Source organism: Podarcis erhardii, assembly GCF_964252035.2.
Source record: "Podarcis erhardii genome assembly, chromosome: 2".
Classification (NCBI taxonomy): Eukaryota; Metazoa; Chordata; class Lepidosauria; order Squamata; family Lacertidae; genus Podarcis; species Podarcis erhardii.
In genome coordinates, this window is record NC_138498.1 from 471,275 (window position 1) to 489,741 (window position 18,467).

At 44.1% G+C, this 18,467-nt stretch overlaps 1 protein-coding gene across 4 annotated transcripts in view; it reads right to left on the minus strand.

Moving 5' to 3' along the window:
* SLC27A1 (solute carrier family 27 member 1) overlaps positions 1 to 18,467 on the minus strand; it is a 52,588-nt gene that overhangs the window by 24,829 nt on the left and 9,292 nt on the right. For all 4 annotated transcript variants that reach the window (XM_081851738.1, XM_081851739.1, XM_081851737.1 and 1 more), the window contains 7 exons: positions 17,879 to 18,046; positions 9,816 to 10,210; positions 8,261 to 8,422; positions 6,244 to 6,313; positions 5,122 to 5,213; positions 4,869 to 4,978; positions 1,635 to 1,844 (listed from right to left, as the gene is read on the minus strand). In XM_081851738.1, coding sequence (XP_081707864.1) covers positions 1,635 to 1,844; positions 4,869 to 4,978; positions 5,122 to 5,213; positions 6,244 to 6,313; positions 8,261 to 8,422; positions 9,816 to 10,210; positions 17,879 to 18,045 — 1,206 coding nt within the window. In that variant the 5' untranslated portion in view covers position 18,046. Of the gene's footprint in view, positions 1 to 1,634; positions 1,845 to 4,868; positions 4,979 to 5,121; positions 5,214 to 6,243; positions 6,314 to 8,260; positions 8,423 to 9,815; positions 10,211 to 17,878; positions 18,047 to 18,467 lie in introns of those variants that run through there.

The window sequence follows — 18,467 nt, forward strand, 5'->3', positions numbered from 1 at the left end:
GCTTAAAAAGTCTTTGCTTTAGTCTATTTACAAAAAGCGGAAGGCGGACTTCCTGTTTACACCTTCCCGCTTCAGTGCCAAATTCAAGTTTGTTCCTTTGATCTCCCGATCTTTCACTTGACCTACTCACGGGTTGTTGTTTAAAAGTCGAATTGTCACAGGAAAGAGGACAGCGCTCTCCGACAGCAGCTGTGCAGCTTCGCTCCGCAGAAGTAGCGATTGACTCTCAGCACCGCGCCAAACTCCCCGTCCCGCTCCGGAGCCCTTTGCAGGGTTCCTTTGCAAATCGGGGGGGGAGCAAAAGGTGCCCGCCGAGTCCCACGGTCGCAGGCTTCACCCGCTTGCGGTTTTCGAGAGGGTCCCCGCTTCGCTGTAGTGGAGGACCCGATTTCTGCGGGGCTTTCTCCCTCTAAGCTAGAGGGAATCCGCCATTGCCGATGGTGCTGCCGCCGGAAGTTGTTTCTTCTCCTTCTTCTTCTTCTTCTTCTTCTTCTTCTTCTTCTTATGACCAGTCCGGACAGTGGTAAGCAGAGTATATCAGTAAAATTGTCCTTTCTGACGTCAGTCTACAAACTGCTGTCACAGCTAGCAATGACCTGCTGTCTGAAGGGATTTCCCCACTAATCCAGTCACTTCTTGGGTTACTTAAACCACTGCATATTCATCTTGCTGCATGGTTCACAGCAACTTGATATGACTTTGCATGTAGCCCTGTGCTATAATGGGGCTGCGTTTCTTCTGGCAGATGGTTGGAGCTACATAAAAAGTTGCAGCTGCTTGTGTATTGGGTGGGGAAGAGAGTTGCTTCCAATTAACACTTCAGAAATGGAGCTTGCACATGGAAGGGTCTGCAGAGATTAGGCTCTGTGAGCCTATGCCACAAGTGGGCTAGGCACTATCCAGACCCAACGTAAGGGGGCAGGATCTTTTTTCTGTCAAGGGCCACCTTCCCTTGAGGGTCATTGTCAGGGACCACATGCTGTCAGTGCCTGAGGCCGAGGCCAGGGGAGGCCCTCCCCCTCTCTTCCCCTCCTCCTTCCTTTCCTCCCAATGGAGAGGGAGAGGGATGGATGGAAGGAGAGGGATGGATTACACTTGCCAGAGATCTGAATTAATCACTTGCCTTCCCTGCCCCTCCTTCCACCACTTCCTCCATCTTGCATTCCCCGCCCTCCATTTTTCTATTCACAGCTTCCTTCTCTCCCTCCAGGCACTCCACCCCGACCCCCACTTGACATCAGGCCATATTGCCCACTCCCATCCTGCATGAGTAAGAATTGTTGTTCAGGCTGATTAACACAAACCAATATATATCACACATATATGCCTCACTGAGTCTGCTTCCTGCAGGGATCTCAGAAGGCCTTGAAAATCTCTCTTTCAAATGGCTTTCTAGGAGTCACTTTAATTAGACTGTGGCTACATAGAATTATGTTATCCTGACCTAGTTATTCTTTTGAGGAGATTGGTCCCCCCCCCCAATATTATATTACCATTTCTTTGTTGTTGTTTTATGACTGTAAGCCAGTCTGGACAGGAATAGCCCAAAAAAGCAGCCTAAAACTATTTCAAAATAAAGAATAAATTACAGACGCCTCCCAAATATATATTGCCATGGCAGCCCTTTAACATACCTTTCCATCCAAATTAGCAATGCTACAGTTACACTCTGTAGCCCCATAAAATTCCCCAATCTGTTTAATTTGGAAGCGTTGGGTGAAGTCTTCCCATATGGTAGGCCTCAAACCATTTCCTATTGCCAGTCGCACTTGGTGGTGTTTCTCTGCCTCCCGCACCGGTTGGTTCAGCAGATACCTGCAGATCTCCCCAATATACTGGATAATCTAAGAAGAACAAGACAGACTAGATTTGAAAGATTACTAAACCCTTTAGAAAATTAGGTCAAAATGCAACATTTCCAGAACTTTTGAAGAGACAGAGGAAGGATATCTGTTTTTCTGATTACTTTCAGGAGAAAATGGGCATAAGTTGATCTGTATATAAAAAATATTTTTACTACTTTAAGTATGGGGGGGGGGGGGAAATGTATTACGAGTCCATTCGTCCAGAAAATACTGCATGGTTGAATGACTGAAAGCTTTAATTGATTAGCTTTCATATAAACCACCCCAGACTCTGTGTTCATCATCTGAGGCCCTCTTCATGCGCCTCCTCCACGAGAGGTCCAGAGGTGGCAACACAAGAACAGGTCTCCGATGAAGAGGCTCCCCATTTGTGAAATACTCTCCCCAGGGAGGTTTGCCTGCCCCTTCATTATATATTTTTAAGTGCCAAGAAAAACACTCTTCTTCAACCAGGCTTTTTGCTGATTAGTATCTGTGGGAGTATTGTTTTGCTGTTGTTGTTTTTACTTATTTTGATGCTGTATTTTATTCTATTTTTATTATTTAGAAAGGTGCCATGGCATTTACAAACCATGGGCTGCTGCTCTTTCTAAGAATGCAAGGCATTCCCCTTCTTCTCTCACACATGAACAAATGACTCTTCTGAGAACAAATGACTCTTCCTGCTGCAATACGTCCATGTATCATAAGATGAAGGAATGCTTTTGTCTTCAGAGCAATATTTTAATTCATATGAATATAAAATCTATTAATGAAAATGTGATTGACTAGTAAGATTTAGTAAAGTTATTCTAACCACTTGGCCTACAGTAAAACTAAGAGAATCAGAGGAGGAAGCATAAGTGTTGCTACACGTTCACATGCAAGGGCACATTCAAACCAAATCCATAGTAATGCAACCATATAATGCAATATTGTCTTGGAAATAGCTACAAAAGTTACCTATTGCTCAGACACAATTCTGACACAGTACTACAAGGAAGTCAGACATTTCACCCGGTCCAGTGTTATGCCTGGTGGTGACCTTGGAATTCTATACGGTGGGGCAGTCTACAAATACTTTTTATAAATCAATAAATATGCACAGCACTTCAAAGAATAAGTGAAGCCTAGCACTACAAGGAAATGCTAGGAGATGAGGTCAGCTTAAAGAATCAGTTCTTGATCAATGCAACAGGGGAGAGGAAAAATCAATCCAGCACTTTCCTTGATGAGTGTCACACAAAACACTGGCATCAGCAAGAGTGTTAGAACTGGGATTAGCTTTCTCACTATGTAAGCCTCTCCGTGTTACCCAATATAGCTACACAGTCATACCTCCGCTTACGTATCCTTCCAGTTACGTAAACTTCGGGATACGTAAGCGGCAAACCCAGAAGTATATTTCCGGGTTTTTGCCGAGCGTGCATGCGCGGAAGCAGTCTCTCCGGTTGCAAAAACCTCAGGATCCGGCCGGACATCTGGAATGGATCCCATCAGCAACTGGAGGTACCACTGTATCTGGAATGGAGGGCAAACGGTCAAGGGATTCCCTGCTGGAATCTTCCTTTGCAAGGAAATTCTGAAAGCAAGAAGCACATGAAGCTGCTAGCCAGGCACTGGCGTCAAATGCAGTTCTGGAAGACAAGGGCCAGCAGCTATGTATTCGACTTAATTCATTGCCACACCTCCAATAAAGGGACAAGAGACTGTCCATCTCTATTCAGAGGTGGCTATTCATGAGGTAAAGTGAAGTGGCTGCCTCAGGTAGCAGATCCCCAAGTGCCATTAGGAGTGGCAGAGTGAGACAGAGAGTTCTGAACCACAGGACATAATCCACTGAGATGCAGGAAGGATGATAGTTGGACTTTCCACCACAGCCTCATCATAGAATCATAGAATCATAGAATCATAGAGTTGGAAGAGACCACAAGGGCCATCGAGTCCAACCCCCTGCCAAGCAGGAAACACCATCAGAGCACTCCTGACATATGGTTGTCAAGCCTCTGCTTAAAGACCTCCAAAGAAGGAGACTCCACCACACTCCTTGGCAGCAAATTCCACTGTCGAACAGCTCTTACTGTCAGGAAGTTCTTCCTAATGTTTAGGTAGAATCTTTTTTCTTGTAGTTTGGAACCACTGCTCCGTGTCCGCTTCTCTGGAGCAGCAGAAAACAACCTTTCTCCCTCCTCTATGTGACATCCTTTTATATATTTGGACATGGCTATCATATCACCCCTTAACCTCCTCTTCTCCAGGCTAAACATGCCCAGCTCCCTTAGCCGTTCCTCATAAGGCATCGTTTCCAGGCCTTTGACCATTTTGGTTGCCCTCCTCTGGACACGTTCCAGTTTGTCAGTGTCCTTCTTGAACTGTGGTGCCCAGAACTGGACACAGTACTCCAGGTGAGGTCTGACCAGAGCAGAATACAGTGGCACTATTACTTCCCTTGATCTAGATGCTATACTCCTATTGATGCAGCCCAGAATTGAATTGGCTTTTTTAGCTGCCGCATCATGACTTGGGTGTGTAACTAATTCACTTTAGCACCTACAAACCACCAGGGTTTGAATGACTCCTGCCTGTCCATGGGCGTCTCTTGTCAAGAAAAACTAGCTTTAGCTATCCAACAGGCACCTGCAAAGGTTTAGGGTGGGTACAGATCACAATATTTGGATGGGAACCCTTCCTAATTATTTCTGCTCAGGAGAACCCAAGTACTCTGGATCACAGGAACATCCATAATGTTTAATGTGTCAATACCAATTGCCCTTCAGTGACTGAAACAGCTTTGGGGTCTTATAAATCCAGCTGAAACAGGGATTTGCAAGGAACTACTGCACACATATCATTTGGAGTACCCCATTTACCTCAAGGTAATTTCTGATTTCATTCCTGTTAAAGGGTCTTCTTGATCTTTTTGAGCTGGAGCTTTCTTTCCAAGCAGACCCTCCCCACAAATGCATTTGCTCCCACCTCCTATAAACTCTGGTGCCTACAAGCAGAGTTTGGGGCTCTCCTTACTGTGCACTTGTATTTCACACAGTCATCCCAGAAGCGACTGGCAGAAAATTTCTTCCTAATCACTACAGTCAGGCCATGGATCACACACTGGCCAGCACCCATGATATTCCCTAAGAGAAAGAGAGAAAGGTTGTCAGCATGGCGGGTTTGCCATGAACCTGGAGGACAGCATCATCTTTAAACAACAGAGTGCCCCCAGCAATGCCAGAGCAAGCCTCCATAACAAAAACAAGCAGCAGGAACTATGGCCTACCTGCTGAGTGATACAGTGGTAGACAGTTATAGATTATGTCATTGGGGGTCATTCTGTAGGCATAATAACCAAAAGCTGCTATTCGGTAATATCTGCAAGGAAACAAAAAGCATGTATGAATTTAGGTCACTTAATACTATCTAGCAGTAGAAGAGTTTGGATTTGATATCCCGCCTTTCACTCCCTTTAAGGAGTCTCAAAGCGGCTCACATTCTCCTTTCCCTTCCTCCCCCACAACAAACACTCTGTGATGTGAGTGGGGCTGAGAGGCTTCAGAGAAGTGTGACTGGCCCAGGGTCACCCAGCAGCTGCAGGTGGAGGAGCGGAGACGCGAACCCGGTTCCCCAGATTACGAGACTACCGCTCTTAACCACTACACCACACTGGCTCTCAGTACTCTCTCAGTAGCAAGAAGAAAGTATTTGGTAAAAAGGACAATTTCAGCTCACATAAGCTGACTTTCGAAAGCAACAACACAAGAACATGCAGGCAATGTAACAAAGGAGACTATTTTCAGGATCCTATTTCTTGTTCACAGGTACATCTAAGGAAAAAGTTGCAGAAGGTACTAACCCCATGATGAAGGCTCCTGCATGATTTCTATCCAAAAGATCCAAAATAGTCCCCCCCCCCACACCCACACACTACAAGAGGAGAAATCAAATTCTCTCAGGTAGCCCTGTTTCCAGAGATAACACTCTCAGTGTTTTATATTATTATGGAATTCATTTCCACCTGGCCCTCAGCGTTTCTTACTTTTTCTCTGTGAAGGAACTGCAGTCCATAATCAAACCAATGGCCTGGCTTGATATAACATAGCTTCCTACATTTGTATATGTGATTAGGCACAGGGTCACTATCCTAAGGGTGACTATGTATACAATGGGAAGTGGGGAGGAGATGCAACACACATCTGGTGCAATGGGCCCAACAATATCAGAAAGCTGCACAAGCTGCATTTCATTGCTCCTGCTGCCTCCTCTCAATTATTCAAAGACAGGAAGGAAATGTTATGCCTTCTTCCAAGAAGACAGCTGTAAAGACAAGTGTCTGGCAACCTACTGTCCAGTAGTGCTTCTTGGATATTTGTGTACATATTAAAAAATAATAATCACTCCTCACCTGCTATGCACCACAATGGCAGCCTTGGGCATTCCAGTTGTGCCAGAGGTGTAGATGTAGAACAGCCGATCTAGGAAGAAAATACAGAAGTGGAGCATGAGTGAGACATTCAGCTTTTGTCTCCTTGATCCTTGCCCATCCTGGCTAATAAAAGTGAGCCAGGAAGGGCTGGGTGATGGGCTCTACGGTGTGGTGAATGCTTCCCTCTGCGAGGCAGCCTTCCCAGACCTGCTGAAAGAGGCGGTCATTAAACCGCTTCTTAAAAAAACATCTTTAGACCCGGCCAGTAAGGCCAACTATTGCCCAGTCTCAAATCTACCATTCCTGGGCAAGGTGATTGAGTGGGTGGTTGCTGAACAACTCCAAGCATGCCTGGAGGATGCGGACCATTTGGATCCCTTCCAATCGGGATTCAGGCCTCATCAAGGGATGATCTCCGGTGGGTTAGGGACAAAGGTGAGAGCTGTTTCCTAGTTCTGCTGGATCTCTCAGCGGCCTTTGACACCATCAACCATAACATCCTTCTGGACCGTCTAGAGGGGCTGGGAGCTGGGGGCACTGTTATACATTGGTTCCGCTCTTTTCTCCTGGGCCGTGTCCAGAAAGTGGTGTTGGGGGATGAGTGTTCAGACCCCTGGGCTCTCACTTGAGGGGTGCCTCAGGGTTCCGTCCCCTCCCCCATGCTTTTTAATATCTCTATGAAGCCACTGGGAGAGATCATCAGGGGGTTTGGGCTGGGTGTTTTTCAGTAATGCAGATGACACCCAGCTCTACCTCTCTTTTAAATAAGAACCAGTGAAGGCGGTGAATATCCTGTGTGAGTGTCTGGAAGCGGTTGGAGGATGGATGGCGGCTAACAGAATGAGGCTGAATCCTGACAAGACAGAAGTTCTGTTTTGGGGGGACAGGGGGCGGGCGGGTGTGTGGGACTCCCTGGTCCTGAATGGGGTAACTGTGCCCCTGAAGGACCAGGTGTGCAGCCTGGGAGTCATTTTGGACTCACAGCTGCCCATGGAGGCGCAGGTTAATTCTGTGCCCAGGGCAGCTGTCTACCAGCTCCACCTGGTACGCAGGCTGAGACCCTTCCTGCCCACGGACTGTCTCGCCAGAGTGGTGCATGCTCTAGTTATCTCCCTCTTGGACTACTGCAATGTGGGGCTACCTTTGAAGGTGACCCGGAAACTGCAATTAATCCAGAATGCAGCAGCTAGACTGGTGACTGGGAGTGGCTGCCTGGACCACATAACACCGGTCCTGAGAGATCTTCATTGGCTCCCAGTACGTTTCCGAGCACAATTCAAAGTGTTGGTGCTGACCTTTAAAGCCCTAAACGGCCTTGGTCCTGTATTCCTGAAGGAGCGTCTCCACCCCCATCGTTCAGCCCAGACACTGAGATCCAGCGCCGAGGGCCTTCTGACAGTTCCCTCATTGCGAGAAGTAAGGTTACAGGGAACCAGGCAGAGGGCCTTCTCGGTAGTGGCGCCTGCCCTGTGGAACGCCCTCCCAGCAGATGTCAAAGCAATAAACAACTATTTTACTTTTAAAAGACAACTGAAGGCAGCCCTCTTTAGGGAAGTTTTTAATGTCTGATGCTGTACTGTTTTTAACACTCGACTGGGAGCCGCCCCAAGTGGCCGGGGAAACTCAGCCAGATGGACAGGGTATAAATAATAAATTATCATCATCATCTTGGCAAACTACTTGTCTCCGAGACAGCTGTTCTGAAAAAAACAGAACAGAACAATAAGCAGAAGGGCTTCTGTGCCAGTAAAAGTGACCTGTGGTGGCCCACAGCCCAGGTTGCAAGATGCAGTTATGCTCTTTTGACCCAGCAAACAGCCCTGAGGTTATAAGCTTTCAATTTCCATGCCTTCCTGAAACTAGGACAGGTGCTGGCTGAGACATCTAGTAACATGATGAAAGGTCCCGTGAATCAGTGTCTGTCAGACGCTCCTGCTGGACTATGCAAGATAACCTGATTCATTAGGGAAAGGCGTGTGGTTGTATGGAAACATACCATCTAATCCTTTGGCTGGAACCTGAGCTGGAGGAGATGTTGATGCCTTAGCCAGAAGAGGGTCCAGGTGTTTGGTGCCTGGAGGAACCAATTCAGGTTTGAAGTCTCCAGAGCAGAACTTGACCATATTTTTCCCCAATGTCCCATTCACTTCAGATATTGCTGCAAAACATAGTCAGCCTTACAAGAAGCTCAAAACAGTAGGTACCCAAGGGCAAAGAGTTTTCAGAATCTAATTTTGAGAAGATGCCAAACTACAGCTTGTGGGAATTCTGTTTATGTCAAAAGAACAATAAACCCAAATGTAAATTTTCATGCCATGCTTACAATAATGATATTCAAATTATGCTAACTGCATGCAAGAAAAGATGCAGGCTAGCCTTCCCAACAGCAATTCCCTGGAACCACACCTAGCATGTCCTTGCTACCATTATCTAGGAATGGTACACACACACACACACACACACACACACACACACACACCTACTCCCTGCAACAAAGGCCACAGGCACACAAACCCACCTGCTGCAGATATACAGAAGATATACTAAAGTATTTGTATCCTGCCATTTGCACTAGAGATCTTTCTACCAATGCTGATGGGGGGTCTTTTTAAATTGCTACTTTCTGCAGCTTTTAAAGTATAAAACCTCCCAAAACAATTTGCAGCATTCATAAACAATATAGCATCAATAAAGATTGATACAATACAACAGAAGAGCATTGTAAGAGCACAATAAATGCATCAGTCAAACTAAACAACCTGTAAAAAGATTGGAAAGATATCAGAGATGGGACTAGGTGAGATTCCCTGAGGGGTGAAATCCAAAGACAAGGAACCACAACCAAAAATGCCTTTTTACAGGCATATTGCCTCATATGATGTAGGGACAACAGTAGGGATTCTTCTGGTGAGGATCTTAAAACCCAAACAGGCTTGTGTGGAAAGTTTTTGAGGTATCCTTTATATAAGCCATTTTATTCTAATAGTGTTTCTATATATGTACTGTTGTGGTTGTACACTGCCCTGTGTGTTTTACTGAATGGTGCATAGAAAATGTCAACATAATTAAAATATTAATGAATATAGTTGTGCTCCTCCTAGCAGAAGACTGAAGTTAAATGTCCATTTTGGGGGCCAGGTGGGTGATGGGTATGAAGTGGAGGATTAGGGTCTGAGAAGCCCCTTGACACCAATCTACCGTTCTGCCTCTACTTCCAGACCACACTGGCTTCTGCACAGTACACACAGAGGAAAGAGCAAGAGAAACCTGCTCCCACTTCTGGCACCAAGGAAATGATGGACATGTTAGCACTACCTTGAGATGACCCATTCCGTAACAGATCAACCAATTCAACCTTGGCAAATATTACTAAGAGCCAAATTACCACTGTGCAATTGAAGATCTTCAGTTGGACACCAGAGGAAGTGAGTAGCTTTCAAGTATTTCCTCCAGAGAAATCAATCTTCTCCCCCTCCTCACAAAACAAAAGTGTAGTTCCTCTGAGTAAAACAAGAAGTGCTTAAGAAGCAGCAAACCAAATGGAATCCCACCTGTTGACAGCTCTCCGCCAAAGATGATGGCTTTTGCCCCTGATGTTTTCACACAGTAAGTCAGAGAATCAAGACGCAAGTTGAAGTTGATGAGGGCTGCCTCGATGCCCACTTTGGCCATCCCTAGCCAGAAGCCTACAAACTCAGGTCGACTCTCCATAAAGATGGCAATGACATCACCAACTCGAAAGCCTTGCTGGTAGAAGAAGTTGGCCACAGTATTAGAATATTCATCCAGATGCCGGAAAGTCCATTTCTCATCAGTAGCTTCATAGATAAAGGCCACTTTTTCTGGATGTCGGCAGACCACATCCTGGAATATCTTGGGGACATTGCTCTTGGCTTTCCGGTGCCAGTACAATTTATATTTAACCTGTATGAGCACCGACAGCCCCCTGCAACAAGGAAAATCTAGTTACAATTGCACTTAACACAATGTTCCCTGCTCAGAGGGAAAGGCAGCAATATACCAGAGTATCGTCTTGTCCAGATACTCATTCTTCAAGATACAGACTTCACAGATATTAACTTCATTTAAGGAGCTACTTATATTGTGCCTGACCCACAGTCAGTTCCATGCCAAAATTACTTCATACAAAATAAATAAATAAATAAATAAATAAATAAAATTTCTGCATCTAAGCAATCTAAATTCTACACCCAGCTAAGTATGCATTCACCCTCCTTACTTTGAGAACTTAATAATACAAGTTTGTTTTCACTATTTTGCACATTTTAGAGTTTAATAGGCCTGTGGAGAGGGAGAGGCGAAGAGCTAGTCACAGCATACAAACTTTCCCAACCAGTGAAAAATGTAGTCACACACCTCTCTGGCTTCTTGAGATTTCATCAAGTGTCATCCACGCATCTTCAATCATAGAATCATAGAGTTGGAAGAGACCACAAGGGCCATCGAGTCCAACCCCCTGCCAAGCAGGAAACACCATCAGAGCACTCCTGACATATGGTTGTCAAGCCTCTGCTTAAAGACCTCCAAAGAAGGAGACTCCACCACACTCCTTGGCAGCAAATTCCACTGTCGAACAGCTCTTACTGTCAGGAAGTTCTTCCTAATGTTTAGGTGGAATCACATCTTCAGTCATAAGGGATAGAAATTTGTTTTTGTTTTTAAAAAGCCAGTATTTTTGAGGAAGCTGACTTTTATGCCCAATATCACGTTCTGGACTTGTTCTGCCCTCAGCTGCAGCATACAGACATAAATATCCTCAGTTCATCTAACCAAGTATATTTATGTCTTGACAGCTACTGGCACTTGATGCTTCAAAGGAAGCAACAATTTAAACTACTGTACTGGGAACTTGTGCCACAATCCACCCTCAATTAACAATTCCCAACACTCAAGATTTTCAAAGGCTGAACCCTTAGATATTATAGCTCCTGGTATCTTAGCTTATAAGCACCAATGGTTCAAAATTCTCTGCATGAAACAGAGTCTGTTGTCAATGCAGAAAGGCATTTGTCTATTGCAGGGATGCCCAAATGGTCGACCGCAATCGATAGGTCGATCTCCAGTTGATAGCAGTCGATCGCCGGCTCAATTTCCTCCGCGGGGTAAAAAGAACATCCAGCCCCGCCCCCTCTCTCTGTCCTTCATTTGCACACAATTGCAAAAACAGAAGACAGAGTTTTGGCTGGCCGGTTTATTGTTTGGTTAGTGATTTATGGCATGCCCCCCCCCAAAAAAAAACAGAAGAGCTTTTGGTTTCCCGCCTAAAAAAAGCTCACCAACTTTAGGGTCTCTCCCCCCCCCCCCATGGGTAGATCACTGCCAGTTTTTTATTCTGGGAGTAGATTGCAGTCTCTTGGGAGTTGGACATCCCTGTATTGAAATTAAAATCTGGTTCTAGCCAAAGTTGAGGAGGGGCACTCTACAAACCAAAAAGACATGCTGAATGTTAAGTATTTCTTACACAAGTACATACAAATAAAGTTTGTTTGTTTTTTCATTCACTGTGAGATAATGTATAGCTGCCTCTTTGCTGCTTCCTGCTTAACTCACATTTTGGAGTACTAAGAAGCAATGGTCTGTGGTATCCCACCCTGCCTATTTAATGCCAAGTGTTACGTGGGAGATTTCGGAAACTCAGGGGAAAAAATTCTACAACAACATCTTCCAGATAAATTGTTTCAAGTTTGGTTATCTTACTGTGAATTGTTTTAATGAAGTGTTGCATTTGGAGGTTAGGGGTTTAAAACAAAAGACTTCTAGTTCTGTGATAGCTGGGAATGTTTTTATACCTTCGAATGGTTATACACCATAAGAGTTCAGAAGGTAACAATCTCCAGCTAATGGGAAGGAACAGAGAGCATTTGGAGCCAATATGTAGTTTTGAATTTGAAAAAAAAAAAAAAAATTTGAGCTGTCAGGAGTGTCAACTTGCATAAAACATTGGGGAGGGGGGCCAAGTATGCCCTGCCCCATATATTTGATCACAAGACGCAGTGCACCCACACCATTTGAATGGCAATGCCCATCAACTTTGGGTGGGCCTGGCTGCCTTAAATATTTTAGGGGGGGCTGAAGAGTCCTCGGTCCCTGGGAGCTGGCTTCTAGGTGAACTGTAGTTGACGTTAAAATTAACAAGAGCCAAGCCTTGGATCTGGCTGAAACAGTTCCTATTTCAGCTGTGCTGTCTGTTTCTAGGAATGTTCCTGCTTCTATCATGGTCTGCTTGTATATGTGTAAATGAAGCAAGTGGTTACAAAAGGACACTAAGTGTCTGGTTCTCTCTCATCCAAAGGAAACTAAACTCCTAATTGACACGGGAATTTCTCACCCATCAGATTAGTGCAGAATATATACAAGCAGACATGTATGATTCCCTAGATCTCTCGGTCCATATAGCTCTTTGCAGAACCAAGGATGGAGATAAAACCATAGGGGCTGAGGCAGTTTTGGCCCCCTGAATGTATTTTTGAGGGGGCTGGGCCTCCTCCATTTTCAGAGGGCATTTGGCTCTGCCCCCTGGCTCCTCACAATGTCATATGTGACGTCAGGACAGAACAGGATAGAACAGTCATTCGTAAGTCCACATATCACTCCATGGTCAGGCCAGTCCTTTGCTTCTCTATGCCTACATCTTAGAGTAGTTTACATATAGAACCGGGGGGGGGGGGTTCAGGGGGGGGAACCATGGGTTGTATCCACCTAGAGTAGGCTTAAGTTGGTCCTGTTCATTAATTTCAATGGATCCACTTTGAGTAGAACTAACACTGGCTACAATCCTGTGAAAAATGTTCGTATTTTGCATGAAACTGCCACTTCATTCCGAGTCTAATGTTTTCAGATTTGCAGTCTGGAATGTCTTTAGACATGTGCTGTGACAGAAAGAGGAAAATGACTAAACAAGTGGCAGAAGAGGAGGGGAGATAGGAATAGGGCAAGAGGCTATAAAAGAAGCAAAAGAGCACAAAATTCCAACCCCTAAACACTGGGCCTGTATATTTAAAAAAAACTTCTTTGCATCTGAAAGCTTGAAAACTGAGATTTTAACACTTGCAAATTTTTCATTAGATTCTCTTATAATCTTAGGGCACAAGAATTGGTTATAATCTTAGGGCACAAGCATTGGTTTCTGGCCTGCAACGTGCAGCTGCCATGCACAGAATTAAGTTGTGCATGTCATTGCAAGCCTCCATTGGTGCATTAGGTGGAAGGGGGACTGTAGATGCTGTTGGTCTTAGTATTACAGCCTGACAACACTTCCAGCATCTTTTAACAAGGTCCACTTGGCACCAAACCCTCCCTTCTGTGGCTTTGTCCCAATTTGTAAATAGTATATATGAAATAATATACAACAGAGGAAATCATTTACAGAATGCCCTTCATTCCCAACCAAGCATGGAGACAACCCAGCCAGCAGAATACACGATGTGCACTCAGAAGGTGCAGGTTCAATCCCTTGATCAAAAGCATTACCTCTGCCCAAGAAATCAGGGAGCTGCAACAAGTTAGAGTATAAAACAGCTTCATAATGTATTAAAACATGTCAGTCAACTAGTGTAACTAAAGTAAAAATGTCTCCTTGCAGTGGACATGGTAGAGCACCCAAACAGACCTGAGCCCCAATACTTCATTTTAAAAATCAAGTGCTGTATTCAAAACATTTGATTAAAAATTGTAACATATGCTGGAACTACAGCATTTCACAGAAAAAAATCTCTACTAATTTTCATTTACTTTATTACAGAAAGTTTTCCTGTAGTTTGTGCCCATTTTGATGCATGGGCAAGGTGAATCAGAAAGGGAACAAAAGGGAGTGGAGAAAGGAGGAACACTTTGCAATTTAAATGCTGTATTTTCAGGTTCAATTTGTGTCTGAAAGCAACAAGGAGCAAGCAAAATTAACTCATTTGTAGAAGGGCTCTTAAAGATGACTCAAAGCAAATTATATTGCATACCTCACATCCAGTCAGGGTTATGAGACATTAAGAATTATATTGACAAAAATTGGATAAAAGATGAACACCACCACTAGCAGCACAACCTTAGGGATATTTGCTTAGGAGTAAACCAACAGAGTTTAAAAGTAAGTATGAATAGGATTGTATTTTAAGGCTGCTGCACAATGCATGCTTAATCAGAAGGTAACCCCTCCAAATTCAATGAAGCTCACTGCTTCATAATTGTACTCAGGACTGCTGTGTTAATTATCTGCTATCCTGACTTTTAGTCTATACCAGACACTGAAAGCAACTTTTTGGTGTGGGTAACAGATCTTTCTGGTTTTTTGGATAATTTAAAACATCTTCCATTGTACAGTGGTACCTTGGTTCTCGAACTTAATCCACTCCAGGAGTCTGTTTGACTCCCGAAACAGTCTGAAAACGAAGGTGCGGCTTTCAATTGGCTGCAGGAGCTTCCTGCACTCAAGAGGAAGCTGCATCGGACTTCCAATATCCGAAAAACGTTCGCAAACTGGAACACTTACTTCCGGGTTTGCAGTCTTTGGGAGCTGATTTGTTCAACAACTAAGCCGTTTGAGAACCAAGGTACCACTGTAATGGACAATTATGATCAATTTTGAAGTAGGAATTCCTTTTAGACTCATCAGGAAGATAATAATAAGTGCCACAGCATCAAGACATGACTAACAGGGCTGCACTAAACACATTCTGTACCAAAAATGTCATTTGCTGTTGATCTAAGGAAGACTGCCCAGAGGATTAGACCGCCAATACAAATCAATAACATTAAAAAAAAAAATCCTACACATCCCTCCTGAGTGAAGCAGGAGCCTTGAGGGACTGGGGAGAAGAGAGACTGGTTTAGTAATAGGCTGCTGGCATTTCACCAAACGAGGCTTGCCTGTCACAATGACCCTGCCCTCAGCTCTGCCAGGAAAGAAACAGAAGAGTCTTTGCAAGCTTTAGCTGCACTTTCCACATTCTTAAGGGGGCTTTATTCTCTCCTGTTATTTCTCACTTGCCATGCAATGAGAGGAAACAGAGATCCAGAGGACACTGAAAACCCCTGTAAGAAGTGAAGCAATCTTTGAGAATGCAGCAGCCCTAAATCCATTGACAACACAGGAATCTCAAGGATATATAATCTTGAAGAAAATAGGTGTCAATTTCAATTACAGAGCAAGGCACACAGGAGAGCAGTATGGATCTAACACACAGTTTATATCTTCAACCAAGAAAGCTCATCTATGGTTGTTTAGATGATTCTTCTTGTTACTGCCACTCTTGTGATTCTTTTGTACAGTGGTACCTCGGGTTACAGACGCTTCAGGTTACAGACTCCGCTAACCCAGAAATAGTACCTCGGGTTAAGAACTTTACTTCAGGATGAGAACAGAAATCGCGCAGCAGTGGCGCGGCAGCAGCGGGAGGCCCCAGTAGCCAAAGTGGTACCTCAGGTTAAGAACAGTTTCAGGTTAAGAACTGACCTCCAGAACAAATTAAGTTCTTAACCCGAGGTACAACTGTATATGGTTGCATTGGTGGTTTTTCATTTATATTATAGTACCCCACCCTGCAGTGGCGAGCAGATTGAAAATATTTTGAATAATAATAAAACAAAGATCAAGAAACCTATATATACACATAAACTCCACACAGAATTCATGTTAATTTCTAGGTGTAAGTTATTTCCAAGTAGGAATTTGAATTTGGCTTTAAAATTATTTCCCCTTTCAAACTTTTAATTTATCTAATTTGGATTCTGAAGCATACAAATGAGATTTATCTCCTTTTATTATCACAACAATAGCATGATGTACATTGGACCAAGAATTAGTACCTGGCCCATGGATGTAGCCAAGGGGAAGCTGCTCCCCACCCCCCCAGATCAAGTAAAGCAATATAAATACTTAACATACTGATCAATCACATTGGCTCTGCCCCCCTTTCAAAAGTCCTGCACCCCAACAAAGATCCTGGCTACGCTGATGACCGGGCCCCAAGCTTCATGGGTGAGTAGAATTTCTCAACATTTCTCATTATGTGTAGTTTCAGAATTCTTCACATTAACACCATTTATGTTTTTGAGCAGACAAATAGCTAACAAAACTTTAAGCAACCTTCTCTCCCACCTGCTACCCACCACAAATTAGTTCTCCCTTCAAGGTCGCAGCCTCCTGTGGAGCATTTCCTTTCAAAATGGAATCAGAAAAATGATTTTCACAACGTTTAGTTCAGCCCCAAATCTACCTCTAACTACTCAGTTACAACAGCTGAGGAATGGAATTTTATCAATAACATTTTATCTGCTTTTAACTGTGTATTTCCATATCAACAGCTTAGAGTCTTAGGAAGTGAGAGCTGTCTCTTTCAGATGTACTGTGGTACCTCGGGTTACGTACGCTTCAGGTTACAGACTCCAATAACCCAGAAATAGTACCTCGGGTTAAGAACTTTGCTTCAGGATGAGAACAGAAATCGTGCGGCAGCAGCAGGAGGCCCCATTAGCTAAAGTGGTGCTTCAGGTTAAGAACAGTTTCAGGTTAAGAACAGACCTCCGGAACAAACCAAGTTCTTAACCCGAGGTACCACTGTATACGAATGGTATGGTACTTTGCTTCTGAAGCAATCTAGCAAATGCTTCACACACTGTTTCATTTCACAGTAAGAGTATTTCCATTCATGTGGGTGACCCGTTCAACGTAGCTTTGTCCCCAGATAAACTAACCTTGGGTCGCTTTCCTCATAAGTACAGTACACAAGACTGAATAAACAGAAGATTTAGAATGTTGTACCTTGATCATCTTTGGATTTATCAGCAGCAATAAATCCAATTTAGCACAAGTTCCACTTCCACTGAAGTCCTTAGCACACTGAGCCATATACAGGTCTATCGGGTGTGAGAACACCTTTATTATTTATGGCACAAGTGGCAAACCCTTTTCAGCCTGAGGGCCACACTGAGCGTCAGCCACCTGTCCAAGCAGCATTGGGCATGGCCAAAGGATATGTGTGCGTACAGGCTCACTACAAATACAGCCAATAGTAGCTAGCATGGCTGAGGCTGCATTGCTCTTCCACCTCTCCAACATCGTGTGTCACTGCTGATACCAAAAGGGAGAGAGGAAAAGACAAGGCAGCATGGAACTCAACATGGTTTTTGGCTCAGCAACACAGCTAATCTAATGCCCTGTGCAGAGCTTCCTGTGACTGCATCCAGCACAACACAACACAGGCAGCACACATGCACTCGCTACACAAGCACATTCACAACACACAGTTTTTTCACCAGACATGTAACCACAAAGTACACTCATCCTTTTCTCTCATTCTCCACACTCATGTGCACACGCAGCATTGCCAACCCTCACCACTCCAGTGCTGGGATGAGAGTGTCTGGAAATGTTGTGTTTTATACTCTTAAAGATCAGGCTCCAATCTTAGTTCTATGGTGCTCAGTGCAAAGATCAGAAAGAAAAACCCTCTATGTGCACTTTTGTTTAATTTCCTGATCAGAGGGGTGGTGAGCCACTTCTCACGGCATGAGGGGCCAGATCTGTGCCACAAGTTGGCCACCCCTGATTGATGTAAACAACAAACGAGCACATTACGATGCAAGAGGAAGTTGTACTTACAGGAGATCTCTCAAGGCTGTTTTAAAGATGATCCGGAGAAATGTCCAGCCACCAGTGCCAATGTAAATGCCCAGAGCAACTGCAATACTCCATGACCAGGCCAAGCCAAAAAAACGCATCAGGCCAAGAGAACCAAGTGAGGCAGTGCAAACGCCAATCATACGCATTCTAGAGAAAGAGATAGGCTGCAGTGTTAACCACTAAGTTCATTTGTTTTGCATCAACATTTTATTAAGTATGCAGTTGAGCAGTGTTAGAAACTCAAGATATATAAGCTAGATGCCAAATGGCTCCTTAAACCAGGATTAGCCGGGGGTCATTCCACGTCGGTTCAACATGGTCACGCCACCCACTTTCTCGGATTTTGATGAAACTTGGTGTACACCCTTCCCTTATGGTTGAAAGAAACCCCCTTAATCCCCCCCATCTCAAACGGTTTTAATTTTATAGCACTTCAAAATTTCGTGAAATCTGTGTTTCTGTCCCTCTTGAGATCCCCGGCCTTGTGTGCATTTTAATGTTTTTCTCCATAACCAATTATCAGATCTCTTTGAATTTTTACACAGGGATCAATAACATGATGAGGATT